The sequence below is a fragment of the Micropterus salmoides genome, unplaced genomic scaffold, assembly GCF_014851395.1.
Source record: "Micropterus salmoides isolate LMB-PRFRI ecotype aquatic unplaced genomic scaffold, ASM1485139v1 Ms_hic_scaffold_6, whole genome shotgun sequence".
NCBI classification, from domain to species: domain Eukaryota; kingdom Metazoa; phylum Chordata; class Actinopteri; order Centrarchiformes; family Centrarchidae; genus Micropterus; species Micropterus salmoides.
The window spans coordinates 14,515,362-14,537,151 of record NW_024044348.1 but is presented as its reverse complement, the minus strand read 5'-3'; the positions used below and the strand labels follow the sequence as shown (position 1 = coordinate 14,537,151).

Below are 21,790 nucleotides of genomic sequence, written 5' to 3'. Positions count from 1 at the left end.
CTCGGGGTGGTGGCATTAAGGCTGAGGAGGCCAGAATACTTAACAAGCTGGTACGGTAGGCCAGCTTGTAGTCGGGCTGGAACTAGAAAGTCTGGAGGCAGTGGTAGAGAGCAGGATGAAGGACAAGATCAAAGTCATCCTTGATAACCCCTCTCAATGAGCTGTGGCAGATGGACAGCTCATTCAACCATCCGATCATCCCACCTAGGTGCAAAAGCACAACTAGGCATTTCAGGTGCTCATTTGTGCCAACTGTCATCAGAATGTACGGCAGCAGTGGAGACCACCAACTTCAACACGACTCTGACCATGCAGCTCAACCCCATGTTTCCACAGTGTCTGGTACGCTCAAGACACTCATTACTCTCCCTCTCCACATTCTCTCTGTTGGACTGATCATATATATTTTGCTATATATGTTGATATATTTTGTTATATATTTTATTATACTATACTTTTACTTATTATATATTAAACCATACCCATACTAAATCATGTTAGATTTGATATTCTATGTTATATTGTTGTACTATCCCATATAGTATATAGTATTATTCTATATTACAACATTTCACCTTATTGTATCTCATATCCCATACCATATTATAAGAAATATCAAGTACCATATAATTCTACAATATGTTAATATGTTATATTGACTTTTGAACTACATTCTATGTTATATTTCTAGTATATCTCTGGATTAATACGGACCAACACTAATTACCATTATTAATCATATCATATATTAGTCTGGAGTACACTGTTTGCAGGCTTGCTGACTCCCACCACTTTCACTTTCACTAAATTGATTCTAATTTTAGTTTTATATACGTTAGCATATATTTCTTTTTGCTTTCTCTATTTATCTGTACTTATTGCATATCGTGTAACAAATTTCCAAGCTGGGGATCAATATATGTTTATCTTACCTGTTATTAGGAATAAAGGGGTTTAAGTTTGGGAATCCAGTGGGCATCGGTTGATTTATGAAAAATGTTTTATGTACCCTGAAAAGGGAAAAATTTAAATATCTTTCAGGGGCGAAATATATTTAAGATGTGGATTGTGATTGGCTTGTCCCAATTGAGTCCAACAACTGGGGGGTGAACAATATGAAAATGGGATGAGTGAATTGTCCAGTATTATGAGGACAGCTGAATTACCACGAGTTCATATTTTCTTTCAGTAAGAACATGTTGTCCTTTAACAATTGACATCCTTTCCCACTGACACAACTTACCTATTCTACAGGTCTATCCATACGAAGAGGAAAACCCGAAAAAAAAAAAAAAAAAAAGGATTTGGACCCTCACGGCCCTCCGTACTTGTAGAACGCGTGACGCGCCTTGTCCTGTGACGTAGTTTGCGTAGAGTCGTTCAATACTCACATTAGCGAATTTTATCATTTTTGGGAGGAGAATATGTATTATAGAATCAGATAATCGTTACTCTAGTGTGCTCACTTAAAACCTATTGGTGTCGTCGTTTACACATCTACAATTCACAGACGAAAATGACCGATTTGACAGATTCTCTAACCAAAGAGGGCTGGTAGGTAGCATGCTAGCCGACGTCAGTGAGCTAACGTTAGCTAACGTTAAGTCACTGAGGTTCCAGATTGGTGTTGGCTTTAACACTGACTAACGTTAATCATTGTATCTTTACATCATATTTTAGAGCAGAGATGTTTCCAATGTACACACTACCACTTAAGGTTGTGCGGATTGTGGCAACGTTATTAGTATGTCTGAAGCGAAACTAATGCTAAGTAATTAGAAGCTAACGTTAGCGAGATAAATAACGTTAGCTAACACCGCTAATAAATGCTTAGCATGACATTAACGTAACGCAAACTGTTGACGTTACAGTTTGTGTTAACCGATTAGCAGTCGTAACGTTGCATGGCGGGGTGGTCAGAGAGGGCCAACCTCAGCTGGAGTCAAAAACTTGCAGTGCTTTTGAAAGTCATAACTTCACAGCAGCACGCATCATTGTAAAGTATAAACTGCTGACTTTGTTAATGTGATGACCGCTACTGCAGTGTCAGTATTTATCAGAGGCTAATAAAATTAAACCCAGTTATTAATGTAATACAGACATGTAACGACTATGCTTCTGAGGTTGTCCTGTTGTTGGCACATGATGTAATCTGACCAAAGATGCTGAGGGCTTAACTCTGCGTCACTCTTCCTTCTGCCTTAGCATTAATGACACACATGTTTTTATCACGTCGTTTCATGAAATGATTTTAAAAATCGATTGAACCGTGTTTAAACGTTGTCATGTTTCGTGGTTAATTGGACTGTTTGATACCTAAAAACTGTCTACCAATATTGTCAGATTACTTGTGATTGAAGCGCCATGGGTATATGCTCCCTAGAAGCTTTAAATGTTTTAACATTAGTGTGATAAACCTCTTTGAACTTCATCTTACCTCTCCACCTTGTCTTTCATTTTACAGGTACCTCAGCGACGAAGGCATAGCAGAACTGAAAGGATCTGCTGAAAAAATAACACACAATGACATTATTCGTATTGCCCTTGATGTAAGTTTAAATCTTGCAAGTTTTTACAGGTACATTTTTCAAGTGTAACAGCAGTCTGCCCTGCCCTTATGTAGCAGTATGCAGATATTATGTTCAATAATGGGTTAACTAATGTATCCAGTATTCATTGCTCTTCAGGTGTATACTGATGCACACTGCCATCATACATAATGAAACAGACACAATTTTAGGGTGATAAATTCTCTTCTCTGTGAAGGTTCAGTGTGTTAAATCCAGTCCATTGCCTTCCTCATAACTCAATATCAGAAATAAACATTTTGCCATAAATCTAATAATAATAATACAGGCATGCAAATTCCCCACCTTTTGGCGAAATTTGCCATTTTGAGACCAAAATGGGTTACCTACGTGATTTGTGCAGATCGATGAGAAAACATTTTAAGGGGGGGGGGCGGGTCTGTTTTCAAGACCGCTACACTGTGGAGTCTGACAGCTGAACACTTGTGGACATTAGTGCTGAACTGCTGAACAAACTGTTCGTCAGAAAGCAAGCCTGATGTAAGACGGAAGTACGCTAGCTTACAGTATTAACAATCCTGTCAGATACAAGAAAGTTGCCAATTTTATAACTTTGCCCGCTGTTATTAACCAATAATATTAGGTAAGCTAATTGTTTATTTATGGAGAGCAGAGGCAGCCTTTTTATATACAGTCTGTGGAGGGAGCACATTAGGCTACATGTTGGTAGGCTAACGTCAACAAGATAAAAACGTGTCGGCATCTGTGTTGTTTACACTGGGGGCGCTAGGGTCATGTCCCCATCACCCAAAAGGTGGCCGATTTTGTCCCCACTGCTTTTTGAAAGCATTTGTTAAAAATGTTCTGTATAGCTTGCAACCAAAAATCTTAAATAACAAATGAAAATGCTTTGAGAAAAGTTAATTTGCACTTATTTATTTATTTAACTTAAGTTAAAAAAAAAATCAAGCTACTTATTATAAAATGACCACAAAACGTGCACACACCAGTCAGTAACTTTAACAACTTCTTGACACAGTTTCTTCTTGGCCAAGTTTTCCGTTTGCTTATATTTTTAGATTTTCAATTGTCACCTGCCACCTGAATTTTGTTTCCCTTTTACATAAATAAAAACATTTCCACCATGAATTATTGCAGGAAAGGAAATTGGTGCAGGGCATTTCACCAGAAGGCAGGAAATGAAATGTCTAATGCTCAAAAATTTATGGGGGAGGACCCCCAGACCCCCTAACTCATAGATTTCAACATTAATTCTTTTCTATAAAGTAATGCTAAAATATCTTCTTGTCTTGTTTTCGTGACACCAATATCTTGTATCATCTTCTCTCGTGAGCTCAGTGTATTGTCATACCCCTAATCTGAGCCCTTATTTCCCCACCACTTTTCAACACAAAGTGATGCCCTTGCATGTCGTTATCTTTCTCTTGTTGCAGTAGACAATCTATACAAACATGTAAGCTTAAACAGACCCATCTGATGCCATCTCTGTGTGTTTTATTTGCTTGCGTATTCTTTTCACCTTTTTTACCTCTGACCAGCTTGCATGCCTGATGATGATGATGATGATGATAATAATTCACCATATAGTATACTTTATGGTCCTGCAAATGCACGATTACTTGTCTGCTTCAATTGGCTTCATGATATCCATTTCTGGCACTGTAGGGACAAGTCAAAGGGCCCCTCCCTAACATGCAAATAAAGAGCATTTTTATTTTGGGGCACAGTACAGTGTAGGTAAACACATTTTTGGAATGTATTTACTTACTTTATTTAATTATTTCTGGCACATTATTTGCTTTTAATTAAACAGTATCTCTCTTGCAGAGTGATATTAGGCCTCTTGGGAGAAAATGTCTACCGTCTGATATCAATAGTGGAAGAACTGAGAAGGTGAGTGGTACAGAAATTCTTGTTCATCCATTTCAATGCTACATTTTTGAAACTTAATGGGAAATGATGTGCTGTGGTTATTGCATTTTACAGCTGTAAGTTTGTACAGACTCATGTTTTCAGCTCAAATGCATTTCTCATGAGTGCCACTAGATGGCCCTAAAACACTGACAAACAAGAATTAAATAACTGCTTCTTCACCTGTGAAACTTGGGTTGAGAATCTGGATAGAACAAAAAATATTCCAACAATTGTGAGAGAATTAAAACGTGTAATTCTATGTCATCTTAACCCCTGCTCCCTTCAAGAGTCACACTCATGTTACACGTGTCATACACTTTTCTTAGTGCAGTGTATATGTCTGAACAGTGTGAATGCCATCTGAACATCTTTATTTTCATTGCACTGCTTACAGATTGCAGTATTGCCTGTAGGTTGCATGTACACATGCTTCTTTTCACAGAAATAGAAATCATTATTTGAGAGGGTAGTAGGATTAGGTAGGATTTGATAAATGGTTTTAAATAAAATAGTCGCTGTGAATCGGGCCATGAAGCAGTTGTGAAGAGTAAGTATACCTAACACAGTTAGAATGGAAAGAGTTATTTTATTATGCCTTGGAAATGACTTTGCGTAACCACTGATAAATATAACAATTTTTTTTCAGTATTGAGTTTTTGCTGTTGCGGTCGTCCCCCGCATGCTGCTGCTGCTTGCCTTTTTTAGCCATAATTATTTTGTTGTCTGTTGCACATGGACAGTTGGAGGGTCCATGTGTTCTCCAGGTGCAGAAGGTGAGGAACATCTCGGCTCCTAAAAACCATGAGGAGTCCCAGGGCGCACCGCGAATGCTGCGTCTACAAATGACAGATGGGCACACCACCTGTGTTGGATTGGAGTTTAAACACTTGTCTAAGATCAGGTAGCTGTACAACAGTTTTACTGTGTTATGTTTAGTGCAAATAATGGGATGTAATGTGTTGTAGTCTGGGAAGTTAATAACACTCTTCAGTACAGCTAAGAAAAAACTTTAATTAAATGAAAATAAAGAATTGTTAAAAACATCATTAAGTCAGTTCCTCATACATTCAAAGCAAACGTGTAAGATGCACACACCCTTCACCTCTCACCCCATCACAGTTTTCCCTTTATCTGCAACTTCCACATGGTGGCAGCTATCTAACAATTCCCAGCCTTAATTACATCTCCATCGCAGCAACGGTGGCCTTGGTGACTGCTGCCATGGTGACTAGCCAGTCTGTACAGGTGGAGTGGCCAGAATGTGGGCCTTGACTTCCTGATGGGAAGAGAGAAGAGTACAGAACAAATCCCCTCTTTATGAGCGGCACACACACACTGGCTACCAACAGCGGTGGTTAGTGTTTCTTATGAAAGTGTTCGCTTTAGTGCACGTGAGGCCATAAATGAGTGGCAAAGGAGGATACGATGGATTACAAGACTGTTCAGTGTGGGAGACAGTGATATAGAGGGATGACAATTAAGCATTAAGTAGCAACATTAATCAGAGCGTGAATGGTGTGTTTGTGGGATTGGGTGCATATGATTGAATCGAGGATAGAGTGCCTCACTTGTGCATTGGCTGCTATCATGAGAACAGCATCTATCCCAGAGGTTTGGAGTGAAATCCCTAATTGTTGCTTTGGCATCCGGCATCAGTAGCTGGAAATCCCTCTAAGTCCCTGTGCTTTCTTAATGAGAGAGGCAGAGGCCTTATCAGGCCTGATGAGATAGAGGGGCTTTTAATTTACCATGAGGATGGCTGAGCAGCTGGGATTATTAATAGTCTCTCCTAGCCTCGCCACCCATCCCCTGGCACTGCTCCAGGTCATTTATAAAGTGGTATGTGTAAGGCAATAGTGTGTGGGGCTTGGTGGATGCTGTTATAATATCTTAAAACCTTGAATGTGTTTAACATTTAACAGTTTGTTAAACAGTTTATATATGAAGCATCCATTTATACGTACATTTTTGTTGATTTGTTTGTGTTTTTCAGTCTTAATACCCCTCCTGGAACAAAGGTAAAGCTCCTTGGTACCATCCAGGTTAAAAATGGTATTTTGCTGCTCGATGACTCAAAAATCTCTGTCCTTGGAGGAGAGGTTGATCACATGGTGGAGAAATGGGAACTGCAAAGGGTGAGGGACAGTTTTGAAATTATGGCTCAGCTACTTTGGCTAAAAAAATGTGGAATTTATGTTTTGTTAATTTTAAGTCATTACTCTTGCTAGGATTGAAATATTTTCTTAGTGTTTAAGAATGATCTCCCTTTTACAATTCAACCCGCAGAGTCTGGCCAAACACAGCAGGAGTAACATTGGAGCAGAAGGTGGTCCTCCTCCCTTTGTGCCATTTGGTCAGGTGAGGATAATAATAATTATAATAGAGCACTTTTCAAAATAAAGTTCCAAAGTGCGTGTCATAAACACAAAAATAAAATAAACTAGAAACAGGGATATACAATGATTATGAAAATTAGATTTCAGCTGTGATTTACAGTTTTTCTCAGTCGCTTTGGTGCATTTCTCAGATCAGAATTGAAATTCTCAAAACTAATTGTTCAACCTCCACATCATCTCATCACTTGTGCACATCATAAAAGCACTTTCTCATTGTTTTGAACAAATTGCAAATGACTTGACACACTGATGCAAATGATTATGTACAATTGTCTGCTGTTTCCTACATTATCAATTGCTTATGCCCTGCTGAGATATAGATATATACATATATAACGAATGTTGTTTTCCCCTGAGAACGGGATAATTCATTTTCTCGTGAACACGAGATAACAAACCATAGCTGAATACAGGGGCTGGCAGGTGCGTTTTAGGATCATTTCTAAGCAATTACCAGTGTCACTGGTTAGTTCAGTTGGTAGAGCACAGGGCTTAGTTTGATTAGTTTGATTCCTGTTCTTGTTGACTTTCTTTTTCTTCTTTTGTGTGTATTATCCTCTTCAGCAAATTTGTTATGAAGAGATTGAGGGAATCCAATCACACATTTCCTGACGGCTATTTCAAAGGTTCAGAAAGTCGTCAGGAAATGTGTAATGTTACATGGATTCCCCTGAATGAGAAGGAATTTCCTCTGCCTGGGAATGATGGGGAAATGAAAAGTCCATAGTTTGATGGATGTGGACCAAGAACGCACAGGGTCCAGCACGTGCTTTAGAGTAACAAGTTCAATGACATAAAGATTTGCTTTTGAGAGATTTTGAGCAAGTTATGGGCTTTTGCAGGTAATCCACTGTGCCGTTTGTACTACCTGTTTCGAGAAATGCACTTACTGTTTTGCAAATGTTAAGGATGATTCGAGAAATGCACCAAAGCGAATGAGAAAAACTGTAATAGAAGTTAGGGGGCACTGTTAAATAACAATAACCTCTCAAATGCATTTGAGGGGCCTGGTTCCAGGAGTGGACCTTGATGTCCCTTTGCTTGGCAGTGTTCTCTCTGATCTTTTTGAACTGATTGTGAGAGTCTTAATGAATCTTTAAAATGCATGACTAAATTTATTTCTGCTTTGTTGTCCTACAAGACATAATGCAAACCGTGCAATGACAGTTTTACCTTCCCTAAAATATATGTGTTGTGTAAGTGTTGCATTTGTAATAAAATAAATTGTTGTGGAAATTGGTACAAAAAGGTAAGAGATTATGTTTCAAGGATGATAAGCAGGCCTCTTAAGTTCACCATTAAAAACACTTCCATCACGTAGTGAAACAATTGGTATCCTGAATTGGCAGTTGAATTGCACATCACTGCGATTTACACAAAATTAAATGCAGACATTTCTCTTTTAAAAACTACTGGGCCTGAGTCAATACTCCCTCATAGCCTCAGAGTGGTCCTTTTCATCTTGACACTTGGATTTTTGGGATTTTCACCCACTCTTAATTCCAGATTTTTTCAAGTTTTGTGAAGTTGGATAAGGAGCATCTGGGCATAATCATTCAACGTTCTTTGGATTTTGTACTTCTACTGCTGGGGCCACTCTGGGGCTTAGTGTTGATTTGATGTCTGCTTAGGGTTATATAAATATTATCCTATGTCAAGGTAATTGGATTCTCGGTGGCTGCAGAGTCAGTTCCACGTCTCCCAGTTGCTGCTCCTTAGAAGCACATTCTCACAGTGTGAAGCCGCCACCACTACTCTTCACAGTAGGAATGTTTTTGGAAGTGAAGTGAGTTTGTGGGTTTTCACCAGACATTTTGTTTCCCCTGAAGATTTTGATGTAATTTACATCTCATTAGACACATAACACTTTTAACCAGTGAAGTATAGGTACACTTGCATGCAAGTTTTAGTCATCATATTTACATCAGTTACCGCTTAACCTTTATATGATTTATCTGCCTTGACCTTCCAGAATTGATTGCCAGTGCCACTGCCTTGTTTAGCCTGGCTAATCTACAGGGCGCTTTAGGAATTGTTTTCTACCAAATATAAAAAATGGCAAAGTGTCCACAGTGATTTTCCTGAACCATTTTTCAAAGCTTTTAGGACAACAAATAAAATACTCCCCATATAAATTGGAATGGCAGTACAAATATCAGTGATGGAGATCGCAAAACCTGTGCAAATGAAAGCCCAACTATCTGCGTAGCTAGGTATGACCATGCGTAATTAGGATAATGGTTGCTATTTTAATCGTGCATACCCATCAACATGCAAAGTGGTAGGTCTTGGGTGCAGCAGCACATAGTGCAGAAGGGCTGAGTGTATAGATCTTATAGATTATAGAGTATAGATCAGAGGGTGTGGTGATTAATAAATTCACTCTTTGCCAGTCATTTCACTGGTCTCCTACCTGTTAAACAGCCATGGCAATCACATTGACACTTGATGACAACAGCTCAACAAATAAAGGTTTTCTCTAGCAAAGTGGCACAATGTGAACACATAGCACCAGAAATCTGCAGCCAAAGGCAGATGTTTTTTTTTATTTTTATATTTAATTACTACTAATTAAATATTTATAATCTTGATATAGAACAAATAATAAAAAATTGTTTGGTGAAGCTAATTTGGCTCATAATTCCACTGTATCTCATGTAAATTGCCACATCATATCTTAAAATGTGATTCAGCAGTGTTTGCACTCTGCATTTCAAGAATAAAACATGAACTCCTGAAACTGAAGTTGGAAAGCAGGCCTTTACGCACAAGATTAATTAACTCCAGTAATCCGTTGTCTCTCGCAAGACAGGCAGCAGGCAGAGTAACGAGTCATAACGGACCCATCTAATGTGTGTGGTTGTTCGGTAACAGCCTGGTGTAATTTGCACAAGATTTAATGAAGGTAAACACGGCGGTTGGCCATGCGTAATGGCACTGCGCTCTGGCATGGCATTTCTGAATATGGAGACTGCAGATTTATCAACATATCTGTCCTGCTGCCTTCAGATGCCTGCAAGGATTTAATGACCTGAAGGAGAAGCTTTTCATTAGTAGTGCAGAGTGATTTACCAGCGTTCCTGCTTTATCCTCATTAAACGTCTATTACCTGGGTAGTGTTTAATTAAATTTGTTTGTGCCATAGTGACATTGTGCCAGAAACAGAAGTGGTTCTGAGAGGTTTATTGTCAGCACAAAGTCTTAAGACCTGGTTTCCACTAAAATACCAACAGCTCTCCTTGTGTTGCCTTAATTGAATGAACCTTCCACCTGAGCACCTTGCGCTCTGCTCTTGGCACCAAAATACCACACAGAATGGAAAAGTGGACTTTACTGTCAGGAAAATACCAAATGGTTGGAGTGCTGCTTACTGTTAGTCGTCGCGCCAACAAAAAATTGCCCAATTTCTTTTTTGTTGTAATTTGGGTGACCTTACCTCTTAACATCTAATCACAAGTCATTAGGAAGTTCACACTTTTGCGTGATACGTGTGGCGCCATTCCTCCTTCATTAGTCTTGCTACCTAACAGGTCATCAGTTTAATCTTTGGTATCGGCTACCCACTTTCCTTCTCTTCAGGCAGGTCACATCTAGATTTATTATTGTGCCACCTATCTCTTACCATGCAACAAAACAATGGTGAACTTACTCAGTCAGTTGCTGAGTTCTCTGACTGAATCATTACTCCCTACAGCCATGAAACGGCTGCTGTTAGTGTTGTTTTTCAGTCTTATTTCTCCCAACAGATACTGTTGACATACAGTTCACAGTTGAGTGTCAGAACTTTAACCGTGATATGGGAGGCAGCTTTGGGATTTGGATTTAACTTCAATACTGCTGGTGACTTCATTATAGTTCTAATTTAATCCTACAAAATGTGGAAATTGTCAAGCGCATTGATTCTTTTCCTTAAGGAAGCATACATGATTGAGGAGAACATGTTCTTTCTCTGTTTGTTCCCTGTAGAAGTGTGAAAGGATGGATGATGTAGACAGCAGAGAGCTAGACCAGAGAAAGACCCTGCCGACTCACAGTGTGCTCAAAAGTGCAGACGAGAATGATGAGTTTGAAAAGCAGCGGACAGCAGCCATTGCTGAGGTGGCCAAGAACAAAGAGGTATGTAAACTCTTATCACGGGTGTGCATCTTTATTACATGTTACGGAGATACGAACAGGTTACTTATTTATTTTTACAGAGCTACTACTACATATTGTAACTCACATTTGTTGACTTTGTTTCATAATATGTTGTGTATTACAGTCACTCTATTATACTGCTTTAAATGAGTTAACCTATATTTAACTTTAATTTTGAACATTTGATTTTCACTTGTTTTGCCAGGTTTCTTGGCTTCATTTTAGGAACGCGTGCTCCTTATTGACATTGATTGTAACTTCAAATTAAACTGCAAATTTCAGTTTCTTGTTTTGGCTTTATTGTTTTTATCCAACCCTGCAGCTCTGTTGATCTTCATGTTCTTTTACTTGTTAGGGTCCCCGCACGTTTGGTGGTGGAGGAAATGCAGGCAGTAATTTATCCAATGCTGCTTCCTCCTTTCGGGGCAGAGACTCATACCAGCAGAGGAGACGAGAAGACAGGGTCGAAAGACCTGAAAGCAGACAAGATGGAAACTATCGAGAGCTGGTGAGAAGACAAACGTGGTCCAAACCCGTAAACCAATTTAAGTGTATTTTAATACAAGCCCCCTGTGTTGAAATGATTGCTGAGGCATCCGTTCACTGTAGAAAATCAATTCAAAGTTTGGAACTTGTTCTGGTTTCGTCTTTGGTTTCTTTGGTCTAGATTGAAGTCTTATTTCATGGCTCATAGCCTGGGTGAGGCATCGATTATGATATTGTAGAAATCTAAATGAACTGGAGGCTTGGGCAGTTTTTTTCAATCAAGTGGCAGTCCATTTGTCTAGCTTTGTGTTGTGACCCGCCAGTTTCTTGGCAGAAGTCAGCCAGCTTTGGGCTGAACACATAAATAGGATGGAACAGGATGTTACAGTGTTTGGCTTTGGACTGAGTTAATGGTTTTTGAAACTTGAATGCACTCTAATCCAACCTAAAACCAAACTCACTGAGATACCCATGTCCGGCCCACTTAAAACAGGAGATTCTTTGTGAAACTTTTTTCCAATCCAATCCATCCAATTCATTTTTCTCTGTCACAACGAACCTTATGTAGGGGCCTAACTAAGGGTGTGATAAGACACTTAGCTGACGAGACAAGATGAGATTTTAACACTATTTTTAAGAAATCTTCAATGCTGAATTATAGGAAAACTTTGAGCATTAAACAGTTTATTTCCATTTTGGTGCCATTTTCTGCACCAATATATGGTGGAAATGTTTTTATTTATGTAAAGAGAAATACAAAATTCAGGCTGCATGTGACAATTCAAAATCTAAAACTATTAACAGAATATAATGCAGTAAGGCTTTCACCTTCAGGTGTTAATTTCAGATGTGTATTTTCTCTTGTAGATCCTTTTCTTATGCAATACCATCCCTGTTGAGTTAGCACACATGCAGGCGTGATGTAGTCGTCCTTCCTCTTTGTGTCTTTGTTTGGGGAAGTAACCTCTTTAAATGTGCATGTGGCACCTTTTCACCTCAATGATTAATGTCTTCATTTTTATTTAGTTATAAACTCCTGGACTTTTATAGCTTCTGTGTTTCAGCTCTTGTTCAAAACTTTCTGCACATTGAGAATCTCTCCTACATATTTGTGTTCTCTGACATGTCGAGAAAAAAGTTGTAATATTACGAAACTAACATTGTCATTTAATGAGAATTTATAATATTAGTCTGTCTGAACTATGCTGTGCTGTGCGTTACGATTTGCTCCGCTGGTAGTATCAGATGTCAACTGTCTAGACTCATAGCGCGAGAGCAGGTTCACTTGATTACAATCATGGTGTAAGTCCACATTATTAGTTATACATTTGTTTTTATCTGCATGAGAACGTTGATGTGAGGTGTGGCACCATGTAAAAAATGTCAATTGTGTGAGTGTTTTAACCCGACGAGATATGTCATCATGTTTTAATCTCGTGGCACGAGATTTCTTTGCACCCTTTGGCCTAACATTACCAAACAACCATTGTCCATCCACATGCCTTTTCCCCCTCTACCTACACATTTTATACCTTATTCATAAAATCTGTTGTTCTTTTTGTCTTTTCTCTCATTATGTCTTGTGTGTAGGTGGATGAACGTGCTCTGAGAGACATCATGGAGATGGGCTTTAACAGGGAGGCTGCTCGGCAGGCTCTAATGGATAATAACAACAACCTTGAAGTGGCACTAAACAGCCTACTGACTGGATCTACTGGTAGCAGACCTGGCCCTGGCCCTGTTGTAGCAGAATCTAACAGGCACCAACCCAGAGGTTCATACACACACACACACACACATTCTGCCCACTTTGACTTGAAAAAATGCCCCATAGCCATAAACACTTTGTGTTTCTACAGAGTAAAAGTGAGATTGGGGGAGTGATGTTGTGGTCCTATAAACGCAGTGAAAATCACCTGCAGCCTAGTTAAAGGTCCACAGTGGCGCTTTAGCTTGTTGTAGTCCATTTATCACAAAGTGCAAACACACTTTACTGCCAAGTATTGTCCCAAGCACACCGTAAGGTTTCAGATGGATATACTACTTTACCTGCAGTCAGTGTTTTGTATTTGTTTCAGTACTGAAAATCCAACTTACAGCAACTTGAAACTTCAAACAACTATACAAAGTTTTATGAGGAAAGTGAAATAGAAACCAGGGCAAAGAAATTATTTACCGTGGTTGAATGAAAACATAAGGTCACTCATGAAACAAAGGGCCCAGGCTCTTACGATGGCTCTCAGGAACAAAGTGGAACATGAGAAGCGTCTATTTACCACACTGAGAAATAAGGTCAAAAAAGCTCTTAGAAAGACAAAAGCGATATTCTTCATTAATGCTATAAGTGAAACAAAGGGGAAAAGTAAAGAAATCTGGCAGAATTTAAAGAAATTAACCGGGAAATCTAATACCATTAATAAAAAAATCGCATTAAATATAGATGGAATCGTGATCCATGATCCAAGTAAAGTGGTATATTTATTTCATTGATTCTTTAAAAACGTTGAGTCAGAATTTCACTGAATTGAAATATTCTGTCGCTCCTCTAAATACTAATGCTCCCATTTTGACTTAATACCAAAGTGTGCATGATTATTTCCTCTTTATATTGTTCAAGGGCAAAGGATGTACAGTGGGTACGGAAAGTATTCAGACCCCTTTAAATTTTTCACTCTTTGTTTCATTGCAGCCATTTTCCAAAAATCAAAAAAGTTCATTTCATTTCTCAGTAATGTACACTCAGCACCCCATCTTGACAGAAAAAAACAGAAATGTAGAAATTTTTGCAAATTTATTAAAAAAGAAAAACTGAAATATCACATGGTCATAAGTATTCAGACCCTTTGCTCAGTATTTAGTAGAAGCACCCTTTTGATCTAATACAGCCATGAGTCATTTTGGGAAAGATGCAACAAGTTTTTCACATCTGGATTTGGGTATCCTCTGCCATTCCTCCTTGCAGATCCTCTCCAGTTCTGTCAGGTTGGATGGTAAACGTTGGTGGACAGCCATTTTCAGGTCTCTCCAGAGATGCTCAATTGGGTTTCAGTCAGGGCTCTGGCTGGGCCATTCAAGAACAGCCACGGAGTTGTTGTGAAGCCACTCCTTCGTTATTTTAGCGGTGTGCTTAGGGTCATTGTCTTGTTGGAAGGTAAACCTTCGGCCCAGTCTGAGGTCCAGAGCACTCTGGAAAAGGTTTTCGTCCAGGATATCCCTGTACTTGGCCGCATTCATCTTTCCCTCGATTGCAACCAGTCGTCCTGTCCCTGCAGCTGAAAAACACCCCCACAGCATGATGCTGTCACCACCATGCTTCACTGTTGAGACTGTATTGGACAGGTGATGAGCAGTGTCTGGTTTTCTCCACACATACCGCTTAGAATTAAGGCCAAAAAGTTCTATCTTGGTCTCATCAGACCAGAGGATCTTATTTATAACCATCTTGGAGTCCTTCAGGTGTTTTTTAGCAAACTCCATGTGGGCTTTCATGTGTCTTGCACTGAGGAGAGGCTTCCGTCGGGCCACTCTGCCATAAAGCCCCGACTGGTGGATTGCTGCAGTGATGGTTGACTTACTACAACTTTCTCCCATCTCCCGACTGCATCTCTGGAGCTCAGCCACAGTGACCTTTGGGTTCTTCTTTACCTCTCTCACCGAGGCTCTTCTCCCCCGATAGCTCAGTTTGGCTGGACGGCCAGCTCTAGGAAGGGTTCTGGTCGTCCCAAACGTCTTCCATTTGAGGATTATGGAGGCCACTGTGCTCTTAGGAACCTTAAGTGCAGCAGAAATTTTTTGTAACCTTGGCCAGATCTGTGCCTTGCCACAATTCTGTCTCTGAGCTCTTCAGGCAGTTCCTTTGACCTCATGATTCTCATTTGCTCTGACATGCACTGTGAGCTGTAAGGTCTTATATAGACAGGTGTGTGGCTTTCCTAATCAAGTCCAATCAGTATAATCAAACACAGCTGGACTCAAATGAAGGCGTAGAACCATCTCAAGGATGATCAGAAGAAATAGACAGCACCTGAGTTAAATATGAGTGTCACGGCAAAGGGTCTGAATACTTATGACCATGTCATATTTCAGTTTTTCTTTTTTAATAAATTTGCAAAAATTTCTACATTTCTGTTTTTTTCTGTCAAGATGGGGTGCTGAGTGTACATTACTGAGAAATAAAATGAACTTTTTTGATTTTTGGAAAATGGCTGCAATGAAACAAAGAGTGAAAATTTTAAAGGGGTCTGAATACTTTCCGTACCCACTGTATATGGGATTGACACAATATATATTAAAACTCATAAGGAGGCACTCATTCATCTTATTCTTATTTCTCCGAACAGATAATATCCAATTTAAATGCTACGTCTTTTTCATTACATCCTCCCGTCGAAAATATCATTCCACTGAAACCGCTAATTGTTTTCTTTTGGAAACTGGACCAAGGAGGTGTCGTTGGGCGGTCTTCCTTGATTTGAAGAAAGCCTTTGATACAGTAAATCGTGAGATTTTAATTACAAAGTTATCAAAGTTAAATTTTTCATCCAGTGTCATCAAATGGATACTGTCGAACCTTATAGATAGATGTGTTTGCATAGACCATAAAACTTTTCAAATGACGGATAATGGCTTAAGTGTACCTCAAGGTTCAACGTTGGGTCCTCTGTTGTTCTGTCTGTATATTAATGACCTACCTGAAGTTTGTCCTTCTGCAGTAACTTGTCAGATGTACGCTGATGATCATATATGTACATGCAAAAAACAAGAAGCAATATGCTAAGGAACTATCAGCTTCTATGGTCAGTATCTCTAATTGGCTAACAAACTCTTGTTTACATCTTAATACCAGCAAAACTGTATGCATGAAATCTGCAAATAAAGATCCAGACCCAGAGGTTACTGTAGCAGGAAGAACGCTGTCAATTGTGCATGAGTTTAAGTATTTAGGTATAATATTAGACATACAACTGACATTTAAATCACAAGTTAAAAAAGTTGTAAACAGAATTAAATTAAATTTGGTAAATTTTAGACACATTAGGAGTAATTTAACTACAGAGGCCTCAAAGTTGTACATCAATGCCATGATATTGTCACATATGAACTACTGTATGACCAGCTGGACTGCATTACAATCAGTAGAAACAGTTTATAAACGGGCTTTGAAAACAATGGATAATAAGTCAAATTAATTTCATCATTGTAATATTTTAAAGAAGCATGGCAGCGCGTACCTGGAATACGATACCTACAGAACTAAGAAGCATTTCTTCTCTTACCACCTTTTCAAAAGCTATAAAACAGTGGTTACTGGACAATCAAATATGTTGTCATAATTTGTAGTAGTCCTTTTGTCATTGTTTTTACATATTCCTGTACTCACATGTTGATGTATTTTACGTGTCATATTATTTGTGCTTGTCTGATTTTGTCTGTGCTTATGTAATTCGTGTTTTAATGTTTTATCCATGTTTTTGTGTTGTCTGCTTATGATTATAAGCGCATGTTTTTTAATGTTGTCTGTATGCCATGTTTTAATGTTTCGTTCTTGTAACAACAACCTGCCAGGGACTCCAGATGAAAATTAGTCCGTACGGCTAAATCTGGCTCATTTACATTTGGACATTGTCCTTATGTTCATTAATGTGCACTGTCCCTTTTAAATAAATAAACAAACAAACAAACTTCCATCATATCAAACTGAACTACCTTACTGCCTTGTGTTTTTGTTAAAGATTATATGTTTTTTCATCGTGTGGTATCGCAACTGTGAGCAAATGCATGTAATCTCTAAGGTGTGTATGTGTTCCTATATTACCACAAACACACACATACTTAGTGACACATACTTGAAATGTAGAAACCCACGGCTGGAAGGTACACACATTCAAACGTCCAGTTTCAATGATCTGAACTGTTCTCAATTGGATCTACATAATCTTATTTTTGGGTTCTTCTCAGCCAGAGGAAGGGGAAGAGGCAGGTCAAGAAATGAAGATGAGGAGGAGGGAGCCGGGGGAAGGCCATCTGGACCAAGCACTCTGTTTGACTTTCTGGAATCCAAGATGGGAGTTTTCTCCATTGATGGTGGGTGAACTGGGACGTATTCCCTTCTGAATTGCCTTGGTACCTCTCCCGGGTCCATACCCATCATGCTTTATCTTTCAATTTGAGTTATTTTAGGAAGAAACGCATATTTTAATCATTTAAAATATGGGCTTTGTTTGCATGCTTTTTCAAGCCAGTTCTTTGGTAAGAATGTGTGAACTAATAACAGTACATCAACATGAACAGAGTCACGATTGGATTCAGACAGATGGCTCTCTGGATATCGTGAGCTGAAGGGAATTAAGACATTTTCTCTAAACGCCTGAAAGACTAATGCAGCACTGGGCTGTAGTTGAAAGTGGGCATGAACACGCTTTTTATATGCTGTGTATTTGGATATTTGATTGTATTTGACCTAGGATGATATGGCTTGGTGATTCAATTAATGATATTTTGATCATTTATTTCTGTTCCTTTAAAGCCTCAATATTTTTAGTAAAATTTTATCTTTATTGAATAACGATTCATGACACATGCTAATGTTATCTTGCCAGTATTCCTTCTATTATAATCCTCATTAATGTTTTAACATAGCTTTTGATTATACTGTTGTTTGTTTTTTTGCTTTGTTTTTGCAGAGCCAAAGAGTCAGGCACCTCAGAGACATCGTGAGAGTAAAGGGAATTTCTCCAACTCAGACTATTACTCCAAAGACACATCTCAGATCAAGTTGTCCTCGCATAATGACCATAGGCAACAAAGGAATGACAGACCACCTCGCTTCCACAGGGACACTGATTTTCCCAAACCTGGCCAAGAGCCTCTGTCTAACTGTGGAACTTCCCAATCCTCATCAGCTCACGCTCCGCAGTGGAAGGGCCAGGAGAGATGGTCACGAGGCACACCAGACAGACCGCAAAATGACCGGAGAGAGATGCGAGATGAGCAGATTTTTCCTTCATCTTTCACGACTACCTTCCCACGTCCAAAAGAACCTCAGCAGCAGATGGAGTTTAGTGGATCTTTCCACCAACGATCCAGAAATGGAGATGGTGGTGGTAACATGGCAGGACCGTCTCACAGGAGAGGGGGAAAAGACAATGTACCCACATCTAAACTGACTGATTCTGCAGGCAGTGAGCTGGATGTAAAGGGAAATAATAAACATACAGATAGAAATGAAGAACCCAACAACAGCAGGAGGAAAGCGAAGACTGACAGGCAGAACTCGGACCACCTTGACCGGCAAAGGGATGGTGGGCCACCAAACTTTGGTAACTCGAGGGGAAGCTCAGGGACGTCCCAAGAAGTTGGGTTATCACGGGATTGTCGAATCATGACAGGGGATACTTCTCATTTCCAAAATGGAGATATGGAATACAAAAGAACTGGGCCAATCAAGCCAACAAACTCATTGTGTCCCCCATACAAGGAGCCGCCGGGGAAGAAAAACATTTCTAATAACCCAGGACCTAAAAGAAGGTCTGGTCAAGGCAAAGGTCAAGGGCCTCGAGGACCAGAGAAAAGTCATTTTGTGGAACAGGCTTGGAAACCTGGAGACCAGTGCCTGGCACTGTACTGGGAAGATAGCAAGGTATGTCATTCCTAGATTGGTAAGATTGGTAATTGGTAATAGCTGATAATTGCTGAAATATGTTGGAATTCAATTTACTGGATGTCAAGTTAGAGAACGGTCCCTGAAATTATATACATACAAACACAAATGAGCTCACAATGTGTCATGTAAACTGTTTGCAAATGGGACAGCTGACATCCAAATTTGTGACAAAATTAACAATTAAATCTGTTACAGCGAGAATTCACTGACAGACATTGTGACATTCTAGTAATGTCAAATGTGTTTTTGAGCTTGGTTGAGACTGAACATGTGAAGTGACATCCAAAAATATGTTGTTCCATTGTGGCACGTTTTCTCTGTCACAGTGTGTGTTGTAGATTTGTTTGCCATGTGGTAATTAATTGACACAGGTTTGTCTTGTCTTGATGTGGAAATGTTTGTATTAAAATAATTAGATTTCTGTTTGTTTCTGTCTGTGTTTGTGTGTATGTGTGCATGTGAAGTTCTACCATGCCAGAATAGATGCGGTGCATCCGTCAGGCTCCACGGCTGTGGTTGTATTTAGCGATTATGGAAACTGCGAAGAGGTCCTGCTGCATAACATCAAACCTGTTACTGCTGATGCAATGGTAAGGAGAAAGGAAACATATCAATAATAGAATGGATCATTAATCATTATTAAGATCAAAATGTGTTTGTCAATTCTAAGTGGAAGCAATTAATTCAACTGTATTCAAGTGAGTTGATGAAAGGTGATGAAATATGAATGACATCTAATCTGATTACCCACAGTAACATCACAACCATATCAAATGTGCAATGGCAGGAGGAAGATGATGGTTACTACGACAGTTCACTAGAGTTTCGCCGTGGGGGAGATGGACAGCCTAGACGCACGAGACCCACACAGCAGTATTACCAGCCACCCAGGGCACGAGATTGATGTGTCTGCGTTTACACTCGCAGGTAAATAAATATGCAATTGGGTTTTTTCCATTAATAATTGAACATCAAACACCAGTGTATGTACACTGTGTGAACAAGGTACCTATTTTTGTATGGAAAATTTTTATTCACACCCCTCTTTCATTGTGGTGGGAGTCTTGAATTATATAATGTGAAAGTATAGACTGTACAAAAGTCATTTCTAGGCATCTCTGTAACCGTATCTAATAGCCAACCACAGCTAAAAAGACAAACAAACACATGCTGTCATCTTTATGTGGAAATTCATTTTATATAATTATTTAAACTTTCCACTGCTTCTGCTGTTGCAATGGGTTGTATATTTCACAAGGTCTGGAGCAATTGTGATGTTATAAGATGCCCAGATGCCATCAAATTGCAAACATGGTTAATTTTGTCAACTGGATTTTAGCGATTTTCTTTTTCTACATCCATCCGTGTGCTTGTCCCATATTCTTCCTTGACAAAGATTGTCACTTTCTGCAACAATCCAGAGTGCTTCCTGAATTTTTAAGTCCATGTCGTCAGGACATACAAAAACTTTTCAAAGGGCTGGATATCATGCAAAAATAAAATAAAAAACTGACATGAGCACCTGTTGATTTTGTTAAAGACATATCTGCTGTATATATGTTGTGAAGATTTGTTAAATGGATGCATTCAAATAAACTGTTATTATAGTATGTAGCGCATTTCTTGTTTTGATGTGTTTTTATTTTTAATTGTCCAATTCAAATGAATAAACTAATTCAGAGCATAAATGGAAACCTCTCAGGAGACCTTGGTTTTATTTCTAATTTCATGACAGTAGTTGTGATTAACACTAAGTTAATTAGAGTTAATCTTAACTGATGACATGGTAATGTTATAAAATCACCAAATTTGCTATTCTTATATTTCTCCTTGTGGATTAGGTGTAGGCGCTACGAATCCATAGCAAGCAGCTCAAGCTCATTTGTCTTGTTCTGTGAAGCAAATCCAAAGGGTAAGACAATCTCTTCACCCTGTAATAGAGACGGTTACATTTCAGAGATATCATTTTGCACATTACAAAAGAAACTGTACCTAGCTCACCAAGCTCTGCACACACACACACCACTGAGCTGGCTGTTTATGGACTTTTGCTGTTCGAGAGACAGGTTTTACACATCAAGAAATAATGTCCACCTTGGCTCCAATTTCACTCCCACCAACAGTAGGAGACAAATGGACAATGCACAAGGGTTCAGCAGAGAGGTCGCCGCGCTATTCTGTGTCATTGTTCAAAAGGATTTGCTTTATTTTACAACTGAGACGCCAAGCCAGCATAGATGAATAATTAACGGCTAGTAATATGGAAACCTATCCGTTAGGGAGGAACTGGAAGTGAAGCTCTTGAAAGTGTTCCTGGGGACTGACTGTGACACACTGGCCAGATAAAAAGGATTGATTTTCAATCAGATAAACTGGTATTTTCATATATGAATAAAGCCTGTTTCATATTGAATATTTTTCTCTTGGCTCTGTGAAATGTCAGGCAAGTCAAATATTAGGCAGAAGCCCTGTGGTCCCTTAGTCATTACACTCAATCAATATACGGTTATTATGTGTGCAAATATTGATGCTGTGGATTATAGGGTCAGTTGTTTGTCACTATTATTACTTTGACAAGTGTAAATTGATTCTTATTAAATAGAAAAGCCTTATGTAGCTGTTGTATGAAGGAGAGAAACGGAGAC

The 21,790-nt window shown here is 39.0% G+C and overlaps 1 protein-coding gene across 2 annotated transcripts; it reads left to right on the top strand.

Annotated features, from left to right (window-relative positions):
* The first annotated feature begins 1,349 nt into the window (after window positions 1–1,349).
* tdrd3 (tudor domain containing 3) lies at window positions 1,350–20,764 on the top strand. Of its 2 annotated transcripts, none has more exons than XM_038700903.1 (13): window positions 1,350–1,554; window positions 2,465–2,549; window positions 4,377–4,442; window positions 5,204–5,364; window positions 6,457–6,598; window positions 6,750–6,821; window positions 10,826–10,975; window positions 11,352–11,504; window positions 13,073–13,256; window positions 17,441–17,566; window positions 18,166–19,121; window positions 19,610–19,735; window positions 19,933–20,764. In XM_038700903.1, exons 1-13 carry the CDS (start codon window positions 1,517–1,519, stop codon window positions 20,047–20,049), a joined length of 2,376 nt encoding a protein of 791 aa, XP_038556831.1. In that variant the 5' UTR covers window positions 1,350–1,516; the 3' UTR covers window positions 20,050–20,764. The 2 variants fall into 2 exon arrangements, with proteins under 2 accessions (XP_038556831.1, XP_038556832.1); XM_038700904.1 differs by having other exon boundaries at window positions 19,899–20,764.
* Window positions 20,765–21,790: the final 1,026 nt, after the last annotated feature.